We start from the raw sequence: 24736 nt of genomic DNA, 5'->3' as shown, positions 1-24736 counted from the left end.
GTGTTTAGAGACAGAGAAGACTGGATTCACCTGCTTCCTCTCCAGGCTCTTGCGGTGTGTAATCAACAGAGGGTGGTGCCAGTAGGTAACCTGTCCCCCTTCAAAACTAGGCTTCTGGTTTACTCTCTTTCCCTGCAGCAAGCACGCACAGGCCTTGGAAGGCCCACACTATGTCTGAGGGCCATGCTGAATTGTTGATTTTTCTCAAATCCATTCCTGCTGCTTGCAATTCACTTTTGGCTATTTACTCAGCCATCCATTGATTCACACCAAGCATTTGCTTTATGCCAGGTCCCAGGGTTCTCTTCTGATGATGGTTGTTGGGGTGATATATTCGAATTGCTAAGCTGTTTTCCATTAGAGACGTGGGACATAATTCCTTTCATGCTGGTGTTGCAGAGCCAGCATTTTAACCTGCTTTTCCTATTTTATTATTTTATTTTATTGCATAAACAAAATAATTATGGAGGCAGAAAAGCATAGAGGTCCCAAATGCAGACCTAGAAGTCAGACTGCCTGATGTCTCATGATTAGTCATCAACATGATGCAATGAAGATTAGGGAAGATCATAGAGGTAAGGATCAATAGGGTTCAGTGCTATAAGTGGCATGCACACATGTACACAATATTATGAAATGTTAATATTCAAAAGGAAACTAGTGATCTTAACCCTTTATGGCCCGGTTGGCTGAGAGATAAGGGTAGTGCTGTTGAAATAGGGGAGACATGATGGGGGACTTAGAAGTCAAGTATTTTCTATTAGGTATCAGCTAACAGTGGGCTAACTGGAGTTTAAACATGTTAATCCTGATGGCTGAACTGAGGTGTAATTCATGAAAACCTTGGGCTTCACTAGGTTCCCCAACATAGCAGTTGTCACGAAAAATAGATCAGATTATTTGAAAAAGGTAAGATGAATTATGATTACTTTAAAAAATCAAGAGACTTCTTCCCAAAAAGCATAGCTTGGCAATACATAACATTCTAAAAAAGCTAATCCAACAGACTGAAAATCTGTTAAAGTGTAGTCTTTCAAAAAAAAAAAAAAACCTTAAACCTTTCTTAAAAATGGAAATTTCTTTATTTTCTTTTCTTCTCTTTCTGTTCACCAGGGAAGGTATGGTCAATTTAAAATGGACCAAGGTTTAGCCAAAAAAAGAAAGCGTTAGACTTTTGATTTCAGTGTAGATTCTCTGGTTTGGGAATACAAGCTTTTACCTCTTACTTTCCTTTTTATTCCCTTCATTTCAGTTACTGAAATTAACAATAATGGTGCCCAAATAGAAGGCAAATGAAAACCAGGCCATTCTTCTCCTAGTAAATTAATCTGATATAAAAACATGTGGGCAGCTGGGCGCGGTGGCTCACGCCTGTAACTCTAGCACTTTGGGAGGCCGAGGCAGGCGGATCACAAGGTCAGAAGATCAAGACCATCCTGGCTAACACGGTGAGATCCTGTCTCTACTAAAAATACAAAAAATTAGCTGGGCGTGGTGGCAGGCGCCTGAAGTCCCAGCTGCTCAGGAGGCTAAGGCAGGAGAATGGCGTGAACCCGGGAGGCGGAGCTTGCAGTGAGCCAAGATCGTGCCACTGCACTCCAGCCTGGGCAACAGAGCGAGACTGCGTCTCAAAAAAAAAAAAAAAAAAGAAAAAAAAAAACCACCACGTGGGCTTTCTCTATTGCTTTTATGGGGGTATTTTGGGGACGGTTTGCAACTACAGCCTAAAATGAAGTTTGCAGGTAATCTGTGGATTTCAATTCTCTCTCTACTCATGTAGACTCACAGGGGGCCACAGATAGGCTTCAGGGGTGATATGAGGACCTTATGAAAGTGCTGGAATAATGTTGTGATGTATGGGTTTTTCTAGGGAGAAAACCCATAGCTTTTTTTTATGAATTATTTTTTCCATGTTCAACTTTTTTTAAATTTAGTGTAAGTTCTGGGATGCATGTGCAAAACGTACAGGTTTGTTACATAGGTATACATGTGCCATGGTGGTTTGCTGTACCTATCAACCCGTCATCTAGGTTTTAAGCCCTGCATGCGTTAGATATTTGTCCTAATGCTGCCCCTCCCCTTGCCTCACCCCCCACAACATGCCCCGGTGTGTGATGTTCCCCTCTCTGTGTCCGTGTGTTCTCACTGTTCAACTCCCACTTATGAATGAGAACATGCAGTGTTTGGGAAAACCTATAGCTTTTATGGGTCACTCAAAGTCTTACGTCTTTTTAGGACCTAGCAACCTATTCAGCTGCTTCCATTTCATGAGATTCTCTCCCATCCACTCAAATTGCCTTTGGGGATTTTCTTTCTCTTCGTGTTTTCTGGCAAGATTTAAACCCTGGAAAGACTAGAGGCAGACCTATTCCAACCCTAAGCACATGCTCCCCTCTTAGTTACATCCTAGGTTTGCAGAGACCCGCTGTTCCCCACCAATGTGACTCTACAGAACAGCTGAGAAATATCGTAGTTTTCTCTACTGTGCAAATTTTCTGGGGAGGAACTTTGCCTGAACATTCTGAGACCACTGGCTGTACAAGAGCTGGCCATTCAAACAAAAACTTAGAGGTGAACCAGATTTAAATTCATTTTCATTTTAAAAAGAAAGACAGTACCTTTATTTTCTCTCCACCTCAAAGCCATTTCTCTGACACAAACTTTTTTGTGATTAAAAACTCCCACAAATCAGTGCCGCATCTTGGTATCTGATGAGTAACCAATTTGCCCAGGCTTCTGACTGTCTAGTATGTATAATTTTTCACTTTGGATTTTGTAAGAAATAAAATCTGTGATTGTGGCAGTTCCTTAGAAAGTTAAACGTGGAGTTTCCATATGACCTAGCAATTCCAAGATAATTTAAAACAGATGTTCACGCAAAAAACTTGCACACCAATGTTCATAACAATATTATTATTATTATTATTTTTCTGACATGGAGTTTCACTCTTGTTACCCAGGCTGGAGTGCAACGGCGCAATCTCGGCTCACCGCAGCCTCTGCCTCCCGGGTTCAAGCGATTCTTCTGCCTCAGCCTCCCTAGTAGCTGGGATTACAGGCATGTGCCACCACGCCTAGGTAATTTTGTATTTTTAGTAGAGATGGGGTTTCTCCATGTTGGTCAGGCTGGCCTCGAACTACTGACCTCAGGGGATCTGCCCACCTTGGCCTCCCAAAGTGCTGGGATTATAAGTGTGAACCACCACGGCCAGCCTAACAGTATTATTCATAATAGCCAAAAAGCAGAAGCAACTCAAATATCTATCAACTGATGCAACTGATGACTGGATAAGCCAAATATGGTATATCCATATAATATTATTCAGCCATAAAAAGGAGTGCAGTTCTGATACATGCTACAACATGGATGAACCTTGAAAACACTATGTTAAGTGAAAGAAGCCAACCACAAAAGACTATATATTGTATGATTTTGTTTATATGAAATTTCCAAAATAAGCAAATCCATAGACAGAAAGTAGATTAGTGGTTGCCAGGTGATGCCAGGGGTCAGAATCAGTAGTGACTGCTAACAGATATCGGGTTTCCTTTTGGCATGATGGAAATGTTCTGGAATTAGATAGCAGTATTGTCTGCGCAACATTGTGAATGCATTAGAAACCACTGAATTGTATGCTTTAAAATGGTTATAGTGATGAATTTTATTTGAGTTTTTAAAACTGTAATTTTTGAGATGGTGAAAGATAAATATGATATCAGAATATTCCTCTGCTATATTCCTGGGGAATATAAAATTCTGGGTGCATGCAAGTGGGATCTTCTGAATGCCCTAGGATCTCAAACTCTTCAAACATAGAATTTCCTATGCAGTCTACAATCCATAAAGCTGTGGGTTGCAGGTTTCCCAGACCGCTTGCAATAACCTTCCATGCCCACCGGGAATCTGCATCCTACAGTGTGGAGCCCTGGCTCTGGAATGACTATGTCAGTAAGCTGATCGTTTCCCCCTGGACATAAGGTGTGTGTTGTCTGCCCATATGGTGCTGTTGTTTGGGTTTAAAATATATAAAAAATGTGAAACAATTGCGCCAATTCATTTTCATCCCTATGAATCCATCCAGCACAATTTCATCTTCTCAGTCACAATGCCAAGCACCCATCATTCACTTAAATAGGCAAATAACCAGGACAACTGCTGAAACCATGGAATCCTCTTATTTTACTGGTTAGAGGTGAGCTGCCAAAGGTACTGGGTTTCAAATACAGTAACAGCCAACTTGTTTGTGGTCAGATTTCCAGTGACGTCAACCTTCAGAAACTTCAACGTCTGTGAACTCAGGGGGAAGCGGGGAAGAAGCAGGAAGCCCAGAGCCTCCTGGAAACACTGGCCAAAAAGCCCATGCATCCCTCCTTGGAAGCCAAGCAAATCTGACACATAGGAAATACTGACTTTCCTGGCTTCCCCAAGAAACCTTCAGCTTTGCCCTGGAGGTTTCCATCAGCAAGCAGGAGGTGAAGAGCAGAAGCCTCAGAAAGCAGGTTAGAAGAGGAAGAGGGTGCTGGGTTGGCAAGAAGTGACAGCCCCATATTGTACGGGAACATGTTTTGTATCATGTGCACAAGATAAAGAACAGCTAAAGCTGTTTTAAAAGTATAGCCGGGGGATATGGGGGGTAAAAGGCCCCAAACGCTACAATTGCCCCGGATAGCTCCACTGATAGAGCAGAGAGCAGTAAAAAACCATCAGTGAGAAGAGCATAATATCCTATAAAAGGCCAAGCCAAGCCCTACACATATTGATAGCTCTTAATGATATCACTGCACCATACCAAGGTACAAAAGGGGCTGATGTTTATAATCATGACCATGACTCATCAAGAAAAGGTTAAATACTCGCCAGTATACTCTGTTTACTAAGGCAGGGAAGTGCGTGATACATTTTAGAAAGATTTCCCTCCAAAAAAAATATTAAAATTTTAAAGATTCAGCACTTAAAGGGTTAATCCTCGGTTATCTGAATATTCGCATACATTCCTCATTTTACAACAATACTAGTAAATGAGGCATTACCTTTTTTTATAGTCATTAGTATCAAATTATTGGCACCATTCAGTTTTAAGGAGAGGGACAGGAGAGCAAACTATACAATACAACATAAAAATACAGTTCTGATACAAATATATGAGATCAGTTCCTCTTAACAAGTGGTCATAAGAAATGAATGAACATTTTACACACAAGAAAATACAACTAGTAAATCATCACATGGAAAAGTGCTCAGCCTTGCTAGCAATTAATGAAATAAAACAACTCTTCAAGAACAACTATACATACCTATTAAACTAGCGAAAATAAATAAAAATGGCAAAACCCAATACTGCCAGAGCTATTGGTAAACAGAAATGCTTATACACTGCTGGTGGCATCATAAATTGTCGAGGGGATTCAAGCATTCAGAGGGGGTGGGGAGGCTAAACTAGATGACCTTTAAGGTCCTTCCAACCCAAAGATTGGATCTTTCTAGAAAGCAATCTGGCAATATAAAACAAGAGCTATAAAATACTTCATGCTCTTTGACCTTGTAATCCCTCTTTGGAGATATTCCTAAGGGAATAATCCAAAAGAAGGAGCAGTTTTGTTTTTTTTTTTTTTTTACAGACATTCATAGCAGCACTATTTATAAGAGTGAAAAATTAGATATAACTCAAATATCTAATAACAGGGTGAAGTGAGGTTAACCATGTTACATGGATGTAAAGACATTTAAACTGGTGAGAGTAGAATCTGTGTTGACAAGAGGAGACAAGTGTTAGGTGGAGAAGTAAAACAAAAGAGAATGTACACAATGATCATAGCTATGTAAAAATATATGTGTATTCATTGAGAAAGCTGGGAACTAATTTAGAGGGATATTTTGTGGTTAGGGGGTTCCTTTATTCCTGCAAAGTTGTTCAAGTGCATTAATAAAAATTTAAAAACACATTTCTTGAAACTATATAAAAAGAGCAAAATTTCTTCTGGTCAAGATTCTATCAATAGGACGTGAATCAATCAACTTTAGAAATAATTTTCTGAATCTTCTTGATATTGAATCATCTTAACCTTGTAAGGACTTTTAGACAATGTAAGCTATCATTTCCTACTTTGGGTTCAATGATAAATTCTATTTATTCCAAATAATATCATATCCAAAGAGTTCACGAGTTAAATTATATTTCAGATTAAGCTGAAGTACCTTCAGTCATAGTGATATGTAACTTTCTTTTTTTAGTTCATCTACTCACATCTGAGTACAAATGATTGTTAAAGACTTTATAAGATCTGTGTATTTATCAGTGTAAATGAAAAACCAGCAATAAAGAATTATTCTTTCATTAAAAATGACTCTTTAACAAACAGTCAAAGCTCGGTGCAAGTTTCAATCATACAAAATCAAATGGTTGAAATTGATAGTAAAAGATCCCACATCATATTAACCCCTGTGGTTATTAACAGATACACACAGGTACTTCTGAAAAGGAATCCCGTTTTCCCATCTTTCTTTTCCTAGACTTACCAAATCCTGTCTCAACTACATAGAGTAATAGAAAAACTCTAATGCTTAGGAGACATAAAATAACTTTTCCCATAAAAGTCAAGCCAGAAATTGGCTTCAACTAACCATGGAGACCTGGGCGAACAGAGCACACATTTGTATGTTGTGCTAGAGTGAGCACACAAAGCCCGAAGAAAGAAGACGGACAGAAGGCACCATGCCATCTTCCAGGTGACAAGGGGAGAATTTCACAGTTCGGTCATCAACAGTCTTTTCATCATTTTCTCTCTCTCCAGTTCCTGCCGGAGTGTCTCTGCACTAAAAAAAAGTATGTGACAAAATAGTGAGACGATCCCTCAAAAATTGCAGAAGCAGACAGCTTAAGTATCATCTCCCAGATTATTTCCTGATCTCAGTGTTGGACTTTCTTTTTTAGGCTCCTTGAGGACTTCCTACATTTGCTAGCATTATAGTGATCTGAAATTGGCTACTTATTGGTTTCTCAGTCCCACCATGCTGAGAGTTCCTGACTGACTATATGTCATTCATCTCTAAACCTCCAGAGCCTCTCACAGTGTCTGGTGCATGGCAGCCACTCGATAAAGTCTTTTTTTTTTTTTTTTTTTTTTGAGATGGAATCTCATTCTGTCACCCTGGCTGGAGTACAGTGGCACGATCTTGGCTCACTGCAACCTCCACCTCCCAGGTTCAAGCGATTCTTCTGTCTCAGCCAGCATAGCTGGGATTACAGGCACGTGCCACCAGGCCAAGCTAATTTTTTGTATTTTAGTAGAGACGGGGTTTCACCATGTTGCCCAGGCTGGTCTCGAACTCCTGAGCTCAGGCAATCCACCTGCCTTGGCCTCCCAAAGTGCTAGGATTACAGGCGTGAGCCACCACGCCTGGCCCTCAGTAAAGTCTTTCGAATGAAATGTCCAGGGGTTAGATTTATTTAAATTATGCTTTAAATTGGTTTCATATGCATTTTCTCCCAGGCTTTCATTTGATGAATATCTGAGGGAATGTTGTAACAAATAATTAATTATATTTTAATGAATAAAATTGAATGAAGTAAAATTGGCTGTTTTGAGAAGTTGCCTCTGACTTTTTGGACCTCAGGTCCAGTTGCATATCTATGTAACGTGCCTCCACTGTTTAAACACACACACACACACACACACACAGAGTAAATACACATCTTTTCATTGTTTTTAGTTAGAGATGGGGCCTTGCTATGTTGCCCAAGCTGGACTTGAACTCTTGAACCCCTGGCCTCAACTGATCCTCCCATCTCTACCTCCTGAGTAGCTGGGATGACAGGCATGAGCCACCACACCTGGCAAAATACACCTCTTTAAAGGCACTAACCAAGTTTAATAATTTCATTCAGGGTAGAAAACAAAGTTTCTACTGGAGCTAACAAGACCCTACGCAGTCTGGCCTTAACCCACAACTTCATAGGCCTCCTCTATTACCATTCACTCTGCTCTGGCCATGCCGGCCCCTTAAACTTCCTTAACCATGTCAGGCACAAGCTTCCTCAGGAGCCTTGGCACTGGCTGGTTCCTCTGCGCAGTACTCCTCCCAGGTATCTGCAGCTTTCTCTATAACCCCTTTCAGGGCTCTGCTTAAATGCCACCTCACTGAGGCCATCCCATAATACCATATTGCTGTTCACAGTTTCATGTTCCTCCCTATCCCTTGTTAATATCTCTCACACACACACACACACACACACACTCATTTGTTGTCTATCTCCTCTAACAGCCTACCCTTGTAAACATTTCCTTTCTTTTTTTTTTTTTTTTGAGACAAAGTCTCGCTCTGTTGCCCAGGCTGGAGTGCAGTGGTGCAATCTCGGCTCACTGAAACCTCTGCCTACTGGGTTCAAGCAATTCTCTGCCTCAGCCTCCCGAGTAGCTGGAATTACAGGTGTGTACCACCATGCCTGGCTAATTTTAGTAGAGATGGGGTTTCACCACGTTAGCCAAGCTGGTCTTGAACTCCTGACCTCAAGGGATCCTCCCTTGTGCTGGGATTACAGGTGTGAGCCACCGCACCTGGCCCCTTTATAGACATTTCAATAAATACTTACAGAATAAATGAAAGAATGTAGGAAAAGGCTGTAGGTGTCACAAACACAATGAACCTAGAGTCTCCCTAGTTTCCCCGTCACCAGAATTATCTGTTGGTACCTGCTGACCTGACTTACCTGGCTGCCAGAGAAACAGGTTTCCGGGTGGTGTAAATGGTCTGCACTGTGGAGACGGTCTCTGTCAAAGGCCTCAGGGTCGCTGCTGGGATCAGCGGGGAAGTTGGGCCAGGACAGCACTGTAATTTACTGTCTCTGAAGTCTGCCTGGAGAAGAAACACAGGAAAGAGGAGATCAATCTCAATTTGGGTTCCATTTTCACACTGTCAGTTGCTCCCTAAGCCTTACTCTACAGTTCCTGTTCTTTTTCACTACCACCTAAAATCGACTGTCATTTTAAGTGATTTTACTTTGTGCCAGACACCATGCTAAGTACTTGACACATACTAACTCTTGACAACCCTTTAAGGTAGCGATCGTATCTCCTCACATCTTAGGCACCATCAGTTGTAAGATGCACCATTTTTGCATTTGCCACACAGAAAAAAACATGTAGCCATTTAAACTTTGTCATGACGACTATCAAACTTTGTCATGCCCAGTAGTAAACATTCTGATATCAGGAAATGTTAAAAGGTGAAAAAAAATGTATATTTTAAAACTGATTTTATGGGGAAAAGTGAGGCTCAGAGAGGTTAAGTAATCTGCCCAAGGTCACACAGTAAGTGTTAAGAACAGTATTCAGAACCAGGGCTAGCTGATGCCATAACTGGGGTTTTTCATTACTGTAGCAGTGGTTCCCAAAGTATGGGCCCTAGACTAGCAGCATCAGCATTATCTTAAAACTTGGTAAAAAGGCAAATTCTCAGGCCTCACCCATGACCACTAGGACCCAAGAATGCCTGGGGATGAAGTCCAACAATACGTATTTCAACAAGACCTCCAGATGATTCTTCTGGAGGAATTACTATAAAGCTTCAGAACTACTGGTCTAGAGTATACTGTCTCATTTGGAGAGGATAATATATTCTTGTCATTTTCATTAAATAGCAAACTATGCTCATTACTTCTATATAGAAAGCTTAGAAAACATATAAAAGTAGATAAGGCCAGGTGTGGTGGCTCACACCTGTAATCCCAACACTTTGGGAGGTCAAGGTGGGTGGATCACCTGAGGTCAAGAGTTCAAGACCAGCCTGGCCAACATGGCAAAACCCCATCTCTACTAAAAATACAAAAAATCAGCTGGGTGTGGTGGTGCACGCCTGTAATCCCAGCTACTCAGGAGGCTGAGGCAGGAGAATCGCTCGAACCTGGGGGCAGAATTTGCAGTGAGCTGAGGTTGCACCACTGCACTCCAGCCTGGGCAACAGAGTGAGACTCTGTCTCAAAAAAAAAAAAAAAGTAGATCAATGAAGAAATTCCATAATTCCTTACTGTTGTCATCAGTATATTTCCTCATAGGTTCTCTCTCTCTTCCTCTCTCTCTCTCTTTCTTTTTTTCGACAGAGTCTCACTCTGTTGCCCAGGCTGGAGTGCAGTGGCACAATGAGAGCTCGCTGCAGCCTCAACCTCCTGGGCTCAGGTGATCCTTCTGCCTAAGCTTCTCAAGTAGCTGTCACTACAGGTGCATGCCATGCCTGGATAATTTTTTTAATCTTTCGTGGAAACAGAGTCTCACTATGTTGCCCAGGCTGGTCTCAAATTCCTGGTCTCAAGTGATCCTCCCACTTTGGCCTCCCAAAGTGCTGGGATTATAGGTGTGAGCCACCATGCTTGGCCATCATAGTATTTTTTCAATGCATAGTTTTTGTTTGTTTTATATTTTTGATAATACCAGCTATATATTTTATAACTAGATTTCTCATGCTAGTTCTTGGCCCTGAACTTGTAGAAATTTATTACATGACTTTCTAAAGAAGACACTCTGATCATCAAATGAGCAGTATCTTTTTTTTTTTTTTTTTTTTTTTGAGTTGGAGTTTTGCTCTGTTGCCCAGGCTGGAGGCCACAATTTCGGCTCACTGCAACCTCTGCCTCCCGGGTTCAAGCGATTCTCCTGCCTCAGCCTCCTGAATAGCTGGAGTTACAGGTGCCCACCACCGTGCCTGGTTAATTTTTGTATTACTAAGTGTAAATGTTAAGAACAGTATTCAGAACCAGGGCTAGCTGACACCATAACTGTTTTTTTTTTTTTTTTTTTTTTTTTTTTTTTTTTTTTAGTAGAGATGGGGTTTCACCATGTTGGCCAGGCTGGTCTCGAACTCCTGATCTCAGGTAATCCACCTGCCTTGGCCTCCCAAAGTGCTGGGATTACAGGCATGAGCCACTGCACCTGGCCTTTGATGCCATTTTTTATTCTTTCTGAAAAAAGAGGCAAGTTTGCACTGATGGTGCAAAGGCAATAGTGAGTAAATGGGGCAGGGCCTTGGCATGAATTGAGGTAGTGGCACCAAACTGTATTAGCAGTCATTGTGTTCTTCATTGCCATATACTTCAAGTAAAAAAAAAAAAAAAAAAAAAAGCCAGCTTCACTAAAGAATGACCTTGAAACAGCAGTAAAAATTACTTATATTATTAAATCTCAACCCTAAGTATCTGTCTTTTTTATATTTGTTGAATGAGAAAATGAATGAGTGAATGAATGAACAAGCTTCCACTGGAACAAAGTAGGTAACAGCAGGACAGAGCCAGGTTAGAAAGAAGCATGTGGGGCAGAAATCTGGCCAGAGCCAGGCAGGGGTCCCCACCCTAGATGGACCAACATACTCGGCTGAGTATCAGCAGAGACCCAGTTAATAGGCCTGAATACAAAGTAGAAACTGGTTTCAGGATCAAGCAAGAGCCCATCTATTGAAACCCAGCTCCACCAATGCTAGATCAACTGCCAGACTAACTTTGTGCAGAGCTTCCCAGCACTGCTAAACAACCCCTGTCACTGTGGCCAGGATAGGTCTGGAGGCCTGTGGAGAGGCCAGACCTGCAGAAAGTTCAAGTGTCATGATCTTGGCAGGAAGGAGATGAGAACACTACACACAGGGGTGAGAAAATTGAGACGCTGAAGCCCATGAGCTTGGCTTCTGTTACCATCCACCTGTCACTGCCTCCCTAGCCATTGTTCCCAGTCTAGTCCACTCTCTTGAGTTACAGACTTGGATTTCCAACTGCCCATTCATTGTGTCCACCCGGATGTTTCAAAGGCATTGCTAATCCATCATGGCCAAAGGCAAACTCATCTCTTCCAAACAAGTCTTTTTCCAAGTTTCCTTATCTCAGTGAATGGACCCACTGTCCATCCACACTCTGCAAATCAGAAATCTGGGAACAATTTCTGACCCTCTCTCTGCCTCATCTAATCCTGAATCTTACCAGCCTCCTAAATATCTTCCCTATCTGTGCGCTTCTCTCCACCTCTACCAGCAAAACCACTGTGGGTCAAGCTCTCTGCTCTCTCTCCCTTAAGCCACTGTCCTGCATTTCCAGGCTACTGTCCTGAATCCACTCTGCCTGGATGCCACTGTCCTCCCACTGTGATCACAGGGATCCCTTCCAAGTGCATCTGCCCTGTCACTGCCCTGCTCAAAGTCGCTCAGAGATTTCCCATTGCTCTTAGGATGGAGATCAGAATCCCTACTGTGGCCTACAAGGCCAACAGGGTTGTACTCCTCCAGTTTTATCACCACCTACATCCCCTTCCTCCTCTCTCACCCAGCCCCGCTTGCTTTCCACATCCCAGTCCCACTGGCCTGTTTTTCAGTCCCTTGAATGTGTGATGACCCCGCCTGCCCCGGGGGTCTGGCTCATGCTGTTCCCTCTGCCTGCTCCAGCTGTCTTCGAGCCACTCTTGCTCAGTTCTTAAAAGTCCCAGCGTGGTTTCTGCCATTGGCTTCCTGCTCCATCTTGGCCCCCAGCTTTCGGGAAGGGCTTCCCTGAATGTCTCACAGCACTGCCAAGGCTGGGCAGAAGGCCAGAGTGCCCCACTACAGCCAACCAAGGGAGGTGGAGCCGGAGCTTCCAGCTGGGGAGCTGTGTCCAGCAAGACTGCAGGGAGCCAGGATGAGTGTCAGGGAAAGAGCATCTAACATCCTGGCAGAGCCCCGTGTCTCTGCCCTCTCATTCTTAAAAGGCAGATGCTGGAAGCAGCTCATGACCCTAGAAATGGACTGTTCAAGGAACCTGTTTTTCCCTCCGCCTGCCCTGCTGGACACCTTCCCACCTCTGCTCATCCTCTGAAACTTGAATCAGCCACTGCTCTCTCCCTCCCTATGTGGCTGAAGCCGTGTTGGGTAGTGGCCATCGTCCATCTCATAAGACTGCACTTAGAGCTACCCTTAGCCACCCACAGCCCACCTCACAGATCCTCCAGATGGCACAAAAACCCTTCGGAAGGAGCTTCAGGGATCATAGAAATTGCAAGCTCTGGTTCCTGGGAGGAGGATAGAGTGAGAGGAAGGAGGAATGGACCCCAGATTCCTCACTTCTGCTCCATCTAATTGTTCATTATACAGTGAGCTTCTGCAGAAGCTTTCATTTAAAGAACAAATTGAGCCCTGAAAAGAAGCATGAAAATTATCAAACTCTCTCATTTTGCAGATGAGGAAACTACAGCACTTCAACATTTGGCAGAATTTTTTTAAAAATCAAGACAGGGTCTCACTCTGCTGCCCAGGCTGGACTCCAGTGGTGCAGTCACAGATCACTGCAGCGTCAGCCTTCTGGGCTCCAGAGATCCTCCCGCCTCAGCCTCCTGGGTAGCTGGGACTACAGGCGGCTAATTTATTATTATTATTATTTTGTAGAGACAGGGTCTCTCTATGTTGCCCAGGCTGATCTTGAACTCCTGGTCTCAAGCGATCCTCTCACCTCGGCCTCCTAAAGTGCTGGGATTACAGGCATGAGCCACTGTGCCTAGCCTTAGCAAAATAAATAAGCTGCCCAGTGACACCCAGAGAGGTGGTGACAAGAAGTCTGTTGTCAGGACGACTTGTTCTCATGCATCACACCACCCTGCCTCTCCAGCCTTGAGAAACAACCATCATAACTGACAGGTGTGGGATGTTTTGTGGTTAGTAAAACACTTTCAAATTCTTGGTCCCTTTTGATCCTTGCCCAACAGGATATGACAAGGATATTCTTACCACTACTTTCACCTTAAGTAAGAAGAGGGGGCAGGCACAGTGGCTCATGCCTGTAATCCCACACATTGGGAGGCCAAGGTAGGAGGATCACTTGAGCCCAGGAGTTCGAGACCAGCCTAGGCAACATAGTGAGACCTCATCTCTAAAAGCAAAAAAGAAAAAGCTGCTGGTGGTCAGGGTAGTAAAGTGACCTACCTAAGACCACACCATTATCAAGATCCAACCCAAAAGAATTGAAAACAGGTGTTCAAACAGATACATGTACACATATATGCATAGCAGCACTATTCACAATAGCCAAAAGGTGAAAACGACCCCAAAACCCCCAATAAATGAGTGGATAAACAAATTGCAGTATATAGACACAATGGAATAATATTCCATCATAAAAAGAAATGAGGCTGGGCACATGGCTCACGCCTGAAATCCCAACACTTTGGGAGGCCGAGGCAGGTAGATTACCTGAGGTCAGGGGTTTGAGACCAGCCTGGCGAACGTGATGAAACCCCACCTCTACTAAAAATACAAAAATTAGCCAGCCGTGGTGGCAAGCAGCTGTAATCCCAGCTACTCAGGAGGCCGACGCAGGAGAAACTCTTGAACCCAGGAGGCGGAGGTTGCAGTGAGCCGAGATCGTGCCACTGCAATCCAGCCTTGGCAACAGAACAGATCTCAATCCGTCTCAAAAACAAACAAACAAACAAAGAAATGAAGTATTGATACATGCGTGGATGAACCTCAAATACATTATGCTAAGTGAAAGAGGACAGTCACAAAAGGTCACATACGATACGATTCCATTTATATGAAATACCCAGACTAGGTAAATCTATAGACACAGAATGCAGACTGGTGGTTGCCAGCAGGTAGGAACAAAGGGAAAATGAGGAGGAACTGCTTAATGGGTGTGAGGTTTTTGGAGGATGCAATAAAAATGTATTGGAACTGATAGAAGTGGTCACTGCACAATACTGTGAATGTACTGTCACTGAATTGTCACTTTAAAATGGTTAATTTTATGTCAATGTCACATCAATAAAATAGAGGCAGACTGAAAATCCAAGCTTCTTCCCAATCTCACAGAGTTCAATGGTGATCAAAAGAAGTGGCTGACCTTGCTGCCTGGCAACCCGCAGAAAAGCACACCACATGGGAACAGGGTTTAAAATGCACATCTGTTCTCTGGATCTACTTACAGTAAACTGTGGCCCTGTGGTGAATGCATCAGGAAACGGGTTCATTGTGTCAACCGGGAATGTTTTTATCTTCAAAAGAGAGAAAGACAAGGGGGTTACCTTCAGATTAGAAAACAAAGTTTTGCAATCTTTGGCAGAGCACCTTTAAAATGGAACTGAAGGATTAAGGGGTGCCCCCGCAGAGCCTTCATCACTTGTGTAAGGGCACATACAAAGGGTCCCTCAGGAGTGTGAGCTGGTGGTTGTATCTGTGCCTGGAGTTGGACTGCAAGGCGGGGCTCAGTAGGGATGACAGCCTGGAGTCTCATGTTCCTAGAGCGCCCCCACACTTGCCTCGCCCTGGAGCTGCCTTCAGCGGGATCTGCTTGGCCTTCCAGGCCTGACTCATAAAAAGCGACAATCAAGGTGGATAATGAGGGAGTCAGAGCTGCCTGAGGTGGCTTCTGATGACTTCTCCCTAGCTGTGGGAATGGCCTAGAGGCTGCTGAGAGGTCAAATCCTGGGACACGGTACCTCACAGCGGGCAGGGTATAAGAAGGCTGGGCTAATTAAGCCAGAAAGTATTCCCTGTCTAATCACTTCAGTTACTGGACTCCCTGTATGCTTTGGCCAGTAGAGGGAAACCTCAGGGAAACCCGTGGAAGCATGGGAGAATCCTGGCGCCACGGCCTTTGGGAACAGACGGCTTGATGCACAAAGATGCCCAGTGCTGGGAGTACCTGTAGTACCGAGCTAGTCTGAAAGAGGCCAGATGAACAGCTGATCAGGTAGTGGTGGCGAAAAAGACTCTTGACTTCCATGTCTTCGTCTTTGGTTATTTTGTCTTTGGCCTCCTGGAGGCCTTGGGAAATGGGAGGGCTTATTTTTTCAAGCTGGCCTAGGGTATGTCATCAGGCGCAGGAACCAGATGACTCTGACACCAGCTTTGTGTACAATTCCTGGGGGACAGAAACTGTCTGCACACCTGCTGGTGAATGCATACCATACCACCTGCCAGCAGAGGGCTGCAGGCAAGACACCAAGGCCACCACTGCCCAGGGGCAGCTGGCTTTGTGTGTCTCGACGTCTTGCCTGTGGACACTGGGATAGCTACTCGATGCTCTTCAGTGGCTCCAATGGGAGGGTGAGGCAGGGATGAGTAAGAACACATTAGCTCAGACCCAAATCAGCCAAGCTTTCCCGAATGGGTAAAGCAGGTCTCTCCCATGTGGGGATGACAGTATCCTTGCCATGTGTACTGAAATGTCCAGCCCAAGCCTGCTCCCCTTCCCCCAAATTTCTTTGGTCTCTTTACACATCTAAAAATTGCCAGAATAGGCCTGAAATTGTCTTTTTGACTCAGGTGAGAGAAGGACTCTTGGGGTGAAGTCTTGGGGTACATTCTCCTCTTGTTGCCTATTGGGTCGGCATGGTGCTCTGAGACCAATATCATAGCGGAAAGTAACAGACAGATAAGACTCTCAGATCATCCTGAAGTAGAGAGGGAAAGTGCTTTATTTATTTATTTATTTTTTGAGACAGAATCTCACTCTGTCGCCCAGGCTGGAGTGCAGCGGCGCAATCTCAGCTCACTGCAACCTCCGCCCCCCAGGTTCAAGTGATTCTCTTGCCTCAGCCTTCTGAGTAGCTGGGATTACAGGCACGTGCCACGATGCCCAGCTAACTTTTGTATTTTTAATAGAGATGGGGTTTTACATGTTGGCCAGGCTGGACTCAAACTCCTGACCTCAGGTGATCTGCCTGCCTCAGCCTCCCAAAGTGCTGGGATTACAGGCGTGAGCCACTGTGCCCTGCCAGAAAGTGGTTTGTTATTACTATTAAAGAAAGGTGAAAGTTAGCAACCTCAAAGAATTATTTTATACCTGCTGTCAATTAGAAAAATATATTTCAACAATTACACCCTGTGTTGCTGAGGCTGTGGAGAAAAGCAAAGTCACTCTCTTCTGATGGCATTATCCATTAGCACAACCACTTTAGAAAGGGAGCAAAAGCCAAAGTCACCATATTTAATCCAGTAGGGTCTAGCCTAAGAAAATAAAATTCCTGATGCAAAAAGCTATATGTGTTCTCCCGAATAATGACAAACTGGGAACAAAGCGCACGTCCTGCAGTAAAGAATGTGTTAGGTAAATGGTAGATCATTCACGTGATGAAATACAAACAGTCATATAATGTAGTAACAAGAACGAGATAGAAACAACATAGCAGCATTAAGTTAAATGAGAAAAACAGGACAGAATATGGTTACTATGATTTAACTATGTAAAATTATGAATGATATGAATAAATAGAAGGAAATATGTAAAAATGACAAAAAATCATGCTAAATTGGGATGACAGGTAATTTTGTTCACATTGTCAGGTAGCACTCCTATTATATCATTAGCTTGATAAATAGCAGAAGAAGACAAGTTTAAAGAAGTTTTATTTTCAATAGAAATGCAACTTAAGAGTCCATCTGGTGAGTACCAAAGCATATATTTCTCTCTGGGGAAAGCACCTATGCTCATCAAAATTCTAAGAAAACAAACTTCTTGATTCTTGAGACCTAGAGGAGAAGGGGGCTTCATAGCTGCGTGTTCCAATCTGACCAGAGCCAGCTGGACTCCAAATCCTCCATCCATCTGGAGTGAGGGCACCTGTCGATGGGCTCTGCCCGAGATCTGGGGCTTCTGCACGCCCACCCAGGCTTCCACCTCGCCTGGTGGCTCCTGCCCACCTCACCTCTCCTGGCCAGGCCCCTCTCCCTGCCAGGGTACCTACCAGCCTCGTTTTGATTGGAGGGTACATGCAAACTCCAGTGGTCTCTTCCTTCATGGGGAGAGAGAGTGGAGGAGAACAGCGAGAGTGGGCACAGTGGGGGTTGCTGGCGGGCTCTGCCTGCTCACGAGGAGAGGAGAGAAGGGGAGGAGGAGGTGGCAAGAGAGGGGGGAGGAGGAAGAGGAGATAGGGGAAGGGAAAGGAGAGAAAGATAGCACAGTGCAAGACAGATCTGGCAACTCCAGACTGTTCTCAAGCCAGCCTCACCCACAGCCTACTTCCAGGCTCTGGCCAACTGGCTTCTGGTCCCACCCTCCACCCTCTCTCTCAGTCTTCTTTTCTCCTTTCTGTCTTTCATCTGTTGTCTCCGTCATCTGAGCAGATGAGACACACCAAGACCCCATTCCCAGGCCTGGTAGGTAGAGGCTATCTCCTGTGCCAACTGCACAGGACAGGTAGTGGCTTCTCAGCACGCGGTTGACGGTTCTGAAGCATTGCCCAGGCCAAGCCAGAAAGATAGCCAGGATGACTTAGTGATGTGAGCCATGGAGGAAATGAGGAGCGGCCACACGCTTGAAGCATTTGCCTTCCATGCTCAGTGCCCTCCTGCACTCTGCTGAACAAGGGCACACATGTAAGTGAGTGGATATGAACAGAGGGCACCAGGAAAGAAATATATCATGGGGAGAAACATATCATTTAATTTCTCTTTTTTTTTTTTGAGACTCGCTCTGTCACCCAGGCTGGAGTGCAGTTACGTGATCATAGCTCATGGCAGCCTTAAAATCCTGGGCCCAAGAGATCCTCCTGCCTCAGCCTCCAGAGTAGCTGGGACTACAGACACGTGCCATCATGCCTGGCTAATATTTTAATTTTTCTTTTTTATAGAGGCAAGGTCTCCCCATGTTGCCCAGGCAGGTCTTGAACTCCCGGCCTCAAGAGATTCCCCACCTCCTCGGCCTCCCAAAGTACTGGGATTACAGGCATGATTCATTGTGCCCAGCTGTAACATATACTTTAGGATTTCATATGTCTTAGCTCTTTGTTATCTGTGTTCAGAAAACGAACTGACCCTGACCCATGACGAGATGCATGGGCCCAGCCGTGGCATCTCATTTGACACTGGGACACCCTAGTGTCAAACGAGCTACTTAGCTGGAAAATACCAAACACTGTGAAAAAAGTGCCACATCCTTTGGGATACACAGGGTTCTCCACCTTATCCTTGAATAGCACCATGCGCCCAGCAGAGGTCCAACAGCTTGTACTGGTGAAGATGAGGTTGGAGGACAGAGGATGCTTGATGTTAGGAGAGGGAACCACGGACAGGGTTATTTTGGGTCTCAGGGAGGGACCATTTGCTCCAGAGAACAAATATACATGTCTTTCAGCTCAAGAGAGTTTCCTTAAATAGTTGATATCATCCTGCTGTGAAGAATAAAACACAGCCCCTGGGTAAGTTTCATAGAAAAATGATCAAGAAAATTGCCAGCCTCTTTTCCATCTCCAAAGTGATCTATCTCTGTCCTCTTTACAATTGTGCAGTCCTGGACAATTTCCAAAGGGCTTTTTACAACTATTTTCTCACAATGGTCTTCGCCATGGCCTGTTTTACTATTCAAATTTGGGAGACGTAGAAATTGCATTTGCAAAGCCTAAATCCGTGGTTCATTTTGTTGACTGTCTCAACATCTGTTGTCTCCCCACTACCCTCAGGAACAGTTCCCACTACTGCCCCAGGGCATCCATACTCCAACCAGAAACAACTACATCAGGGGCCCCAGGCCACTGGGTCTTCTCTGATGACAGCAGGCACGCAATGGGTATTTTTTGAAGAAAATAAAAGCTGGCACAAATGACCAAGAAACATGGCCACACTGCCTAGAAGCCAAAATGTGCCCTGTCCACCAGGGTCCCAACTGAAGAGCATAATGAGCGCCTTAAGGGATTGCCCAGCATTTGACTTTCATGGTAAAGAAGTGTTGATCCATCGCACAAGCCTTTCTGACCTTTCTAAATATGCATCTATTGGATTGAAACAAAAGAACATCCTGGGGCTCCCACGCTCTGGACTGTTGGTAAGTGAGAAGGAAATAAGATAACACAAGGAATCAAATGCTATTTTGAAATACCACTTAATTTTTTTCTCCTAGTGTATCCTTTCTTCCTTGGGCCTTTTCTGCAGGCAAGCAGCTACATTCTTCTGTACATGCTTGGCTTTTGAGTTCAAAATCTGACTCTTAGGGAAACAGAAAGATTCTCGGCATAGATAAGTGATGATGAAAATGTGTAAGCCTTCTTCATCATCCAGATAGGAAAAGAGATGGCTAGTTTGACCATTGGAGAGAAAAGTCAGAGGGAAAGGGAGGTGGAGTAGACTTTAGTGAGTACTGAGCAAAGGGGCCCTGTGCAACTTTCTCCATACACTGAGGCTGGGAAGCAGGGATTGAAGAGCAGCAAGAACCAGCCCTGCCAACCCCCTCAGGTAGAGCTGAGGAGATGGCAGGCCCCAGGACAGGATGGCCTCCAAACAGAATGTTGTCCAACAGGTAGAGAGTCACACATCCTGGCAGGACAGTGATCTCCACCCACCCAAAACAGCCACGAAGAGCCAAAGAGAGGCCTAGATGTATCAGTGAACAGATGACGTCATGGGCTAAATAGATTTCTCTCCACCTCCCTGTGCCCTAGGGAACACAGCTAAAATCACAGAAGGGCACCCTAATTTGATTTGAGATTCAGCTTCAGCCCTGCTGGTATAATTAAGTTCAAAATAAAAGTAAGTTATTGCACCAGATGGAGACTCCCTTCTAACACCCAACGCAGGGCCTGTTCCAATGCCCTACACAGCCTTCCTCTGGCCAGGGCCCTGTCCTTCCTGACACATGAACTTTTGACTAACATGTCATGGCCCAGAAGGGATCTGGGTGCTAATTGGCTCTGCTTTGCAGATGGGTGAGTGGTTCATGAAGCATGGGGATCAGAGAGGGAAGAGCCCCAACGAGAAAGAGTCAAGAACACAGAAAGCATAGGTGTTCATGGTCTGTGTTACCTGGGGAGGGAAGCTAGCATGGTAGACTTGGAGTAGTGTGCAGGACTCCGCATTCTAGGGTCAACATCACTAACGCATCAATGTACCCTCCCCCAACTCCCCTCACTCAATCAATGCCAATGCCCCCAAGCACCTGCTCACATTCACACCCTAAAGAAAATACCAACTGGAGAGCAGGTGCTGTCTTGACTCACTTGCCTCCTTCCCTTCTCACTCACGTATTCCACCTCTTGCAACCCAGGCAGAAACTCAGATCTGATTACGAACTCTGATACAGAATCGGAAATGGAAAGACGTGAAGCTGCAAAAGTTCTAAGGCTTAAGATTGCTAAATTGAGCTACCTAATAAAAGAGTTGGGGATTAGAGCAGAAAAGGTTTGGGAAAAGGAGGGGGAAGAAAGCTACAAAAGCGAAGTTGGAAAGAGTGTTTCTTTGTGGAGAGTTTGAGAATGAAAGTCCCTGGAGTCAAGCAGGAATGTAAGAGAATAAAAGAAAAGGCAAAAAGAGATCAAGATGTGTTACAGGAGGTGTTAATTTAATATTCTTTAATGAGTTTTTGAGAGATGCCTGTTCCAGATTGAACCTTTTTATTACTCTGGGCCCTTTGGACTGTGCTTCTTTGAAAACCACTCTACACAGAGACCGGCCACAAGTATCAAGAGTGATAAAAGTGATAAGGCTTATGCTAGTTCTTTTTTTAAAAAAAAATTTTTTTTGGAGACGGAGTTTCACCCTTGTTGCCCAGGCTGGAGTGCAATGGCGCAATCTCGGCTCACTGCAACCTCTGCCTCCTGGGGTCAAGTGATTCTCTTGCCTCAGCCTCCCAAGTAGCTGGGATTACAGATGTGTGCCACCATGCCCAACAGATTTTTGTATTATTAGTACAGATAGGGTTTCACCATGTTGACCAGGCTGGTCTTGAACTCCTGACCTCAGGTGATCCACCTGCCTTGGCCTCCCAGAGTGCTGGGATTACAGGAATAATACCACCGTGCCCAGTATTTTTTTTTTTTTTTTTGAGATGGACTCTCACTTTGTTGCCCAGGCTGGAGTGCAGTGGCACGACCTTGGCTCACTACAACCTCCACCTCCCAGGTTCAAGCAATTCTCCTGCCTCAGCCTCCTGTGTAGCTGGGATTACAGGCACATACTACCACGCTCGGCTAGGGATACGCTAGTTCTGACAGTGTCTTGGTGGAATATTGCTGAATGAAGGCAAGATCTCCAGTTCCCTGTCGGTCCAGCACTGGGCCTAGGGACCAGGATAGTGGTGGGGCCTCAGGAGTCTCAGCCAGTAGGAGGCAGGGGGCTAGAGATAGGCTATAAGCTTGGGAAATGACTGCATGGCAAAAGTATTCGCCAAGGAGGGGTAATTCACTGCCTGTGTGATGAGTAGCACCGGTGAAGTTCTGACATTCATGCCTGTAAAGGGCTGTTTCCTCTTCAGCGGGAAATGCTGATGGGAAGGCCCAGAGAGAGCAGCCACAGGCAAAGGGCGCAGGGCTGGCGGCAAAATAACCATAGGTCATCCAGGCTGAGTCTCTTAGACCAAGGTACCTGAGCACCTCCCCTCCTCATGCTCCACTCAGCAACTCTGAGGACCAAACCTGGGCTGACAGCTTGGAGATGGTCCCACGGCTGTCCCACAGCCCAGGCTGAGACCAGGGCATCTGACCCGCTTTGAGGGAGGGGACTGGCTAACAGGGAAAGAGACAGACACATCCTGGATTGGGCCATCTGCCACTGGAATGGCAGCCCAGAGTCTAGGTTCTAGAACTGGCTTTGATACACATGTGCTATGTGACTTGGGACAAGTGTCTGCCCCTGTCTGGGCCTTGGTTTTCCCATCTATATGTGAAGGACTGGATGAGATGGTCCCAAGGCATTGTTCCAGCTGATAGGCTGAGGCCAGTTAGTTGAGAAAGCCCTGGTCACAAGTCAGGCACGGGGGTTACCCTTGCCTCCCTCTACTTGCGGCTCCTTCCTGCCACGGATAAGGAAGCCCCTCTGTAGCCCTCATCCACAGCGTCCAGGACACTGACTTGCGGAGGCAGGCCCGGTGCCCTGAGATAGAGACCTTTCCATCACCCTACCAACAGGTGGGAGGGCTGCTGCTTGCATTTCTGATGCTGGGGGAAGGAGATGGAGAGAAGAGGACCAAAGGGAGAAGCAGACTGCTGGAGTCCCCTCTTCCCCTCTAGGACCCTTTGGCGCTCATGGAAACAGGATTCTGGAACAAAGTAAGGTCAAGGCCCATGGTACCAACGAAAGCCCAAAATGGAGGAAGCTCTTGCCAAAAAGCTAGATGCCCAGCATACATTCTCCCTGAGGCCTGTGTACATGCACTCATGCCTCAAAGGATGCTTTACCCTGAGGACACACATTCACTGCAAACTTCAGCTGTGAAGTGGTGGCTGTGTCTCAGTGCAGTGCAAGGACCTCAGTTGTCCCACGCCTGGGCAGTGAAACAGGCCCATATCCATTTCATAGCTAAGTTGGAGGTACCCTGAGATGTGAGCAGCGTGTCTTGGGGAGAGATAATGAGCTTCCTGTTACTGAAGGGGTGCAAGCAGAGGCTGGACAGTCATTTGGCAGGCATCGCCCCTTTGATCATGGCATCTCCGATTCCCTACCAGATGCTGCTTCCTTTCTAATCTCAGCCTGTTTGGTTCAAACAAAGAAAAGACCATTTAAATCTATAAGTAATTAAATCTACAAGCTGGACCTGCAACACAATGGTCTCTAAGGGAATCTCATCACTCTTGTTAAAGCCACCATGTATTTTTTTTGGAAATTGACCCTAATTCTCAGACCCACCAGGCCCTTTACTTGTCCCCTGAAAAGGGTTTCTCACCTGCAGGAGTCCCACAAGGGCTGCCATCCCTAAGGGGAGACCTGTATGCAGAGGATGGAAGATGGCGGGAGATGCGAGGGGCCTGGAAAGCTGGGGTGTGGCCTTGAGCCAGTGCTTCAGACCAGATGGATCGTCGGAAGCAACAGCAAGAGATTCCCCACAGGTGGGCATGCAGGGCGCAGTCCAGGAAGCCAAGAAGCCGAGACCAAAACACTGAGGAGCCCTATAACACTCGAAGTGCAGCAGACAGGCATGGGCAGGACCCCCACAACTACCCTTGGAGCAAAGGGAGCACCCCTTCCTCCCTCAAGGGCTCTAGAGGTGGAGGGACCCACAGTGCCTGACCCCTGGATGAAAGCTGATCCCTGAGCCTCCAGGACAAGAGGAAGGCTCCTCGACAGCAATGCCCACCTCTGTCCATCCGTCCCACTGCCAAGATGTTTCTATGGTCTGTGGCTTTTCTGGTTTTAGCAAAATAGGAAGTTTACCAGAGGAGTGGCTTCTGTGAAATCCATCAGAAGATCACCCGGCTCCAGGGTAAAGGCACCTCCTCGGTCAGAGGGGCTCTAGGGAGACAGACAAAAACACCCCTGGTTAGAGACAGCACTGCATCGATGATAAAGTTCACCAGAAAAGACAGACAGAGGTTCCCAGCCTCTCCTCTACACTGATCTCATTAGCATGACAATCCCCTTGTATTTCCCTAGCCAAGTAGTGTACAAAATGTTGAGACCGAACCCCAATTTTTTCATAGGTAGAAGTAGGCATGGTGTGGGGAGCTGTCCCTTTCAGAGCTGCAGGCAGCTTTTCTTAAGTGCTTTTAGTGCTCTTCGACTGGTCTTTTGGGGGAAAAAAACACTTGAAGGAGTCCTCTGAATGTATAAAGAGAGAGCAAAGACTTTGTCCCAGATTAAGAGGATCAAATCCAGGGTCCTCCAGGAGCTAAACTGATCTGCACACTAAGAGCAATGGTCTTCATGGCAGGTGATGGCACGTGGATTATGTTGCTTGCTTTTGGAAAACGTTTTGTCCTCCTGCTCTGGGGTCTTAGCTGCATGGATGGCCTCGAGGTCTTTTAAGGGAGAAAAAAGAAGTCCCATCAACGTGGTCCAAGCAAGGCCCCAAGGAGAGAGATGGCCAGGAGAGGG

General features: G+C 45.3%; 1 protein-coding gene across 6 annotated transcripts in view; it reads right to left on the bottom strand.

Moving 5' to 3' along the window:
• Positions 1-4157: 4157 nt before the first annotated feature.
• Positions 4158-24736, bottom strand: part of EPB41L4B (erythrocyte membrane protein band 4.1 like 4B) — a 149237-nt gene continuing 128658 nt past the window's right edge. For 3 of the 6 annotated variants that reach the window (XM_055271553.2, XM_055271554.2, XM_055271555.2), the window contains 5 exons: positions 24077-24154; positions 17686-17802; positions 14923-14991; positions 8709-8854; positions 4841-6814 (listed from right to left, as the gene is read on the bottom strand). In XM_055271553.2, coding sequence (XP_055127528.1) covers positions 6745-6814; positions 8709-8854; positions 14923-14991; positions 17686-17802; positions 24077-24154 — 480 coding nt within the window. In that variant the 3' untranslated portion in view covers positions 4841-6744. Of the gene's footprint in view, positions 6815-8708; positions 8855-14922; positions 14992-17685; positions 17803-24076; positions 24155-24736 lie in introns of all 6 variants that reach the window. The other 3 variants (XM_055271557.2, XM_055271559.2, XM_055271558.2) reach the window with 3 other exon arrangements.

The sequence above is a fragment of the Symphalangus syndactylus genome, chromosome 3, assembly GCF_028878055.3.
Source record: "Symphalangus syndactylus isolate Jambi chromosome 3, NHGRI_mSymSyn1-v2.1_pri, whole genome shotgun sequence".
NCBI classification, from domain to species: Eukaryota; Metazoa; Chordata; class Mammalia; order Primates; family Hylobatidae; genus Symphalangus; species Symphalangus syndactylus.
The sequence above is the reverse complement of the archived record's forward strand: the minus strand, read 5'-3'. Positions and strand labels throughout refer to the sequence as shown.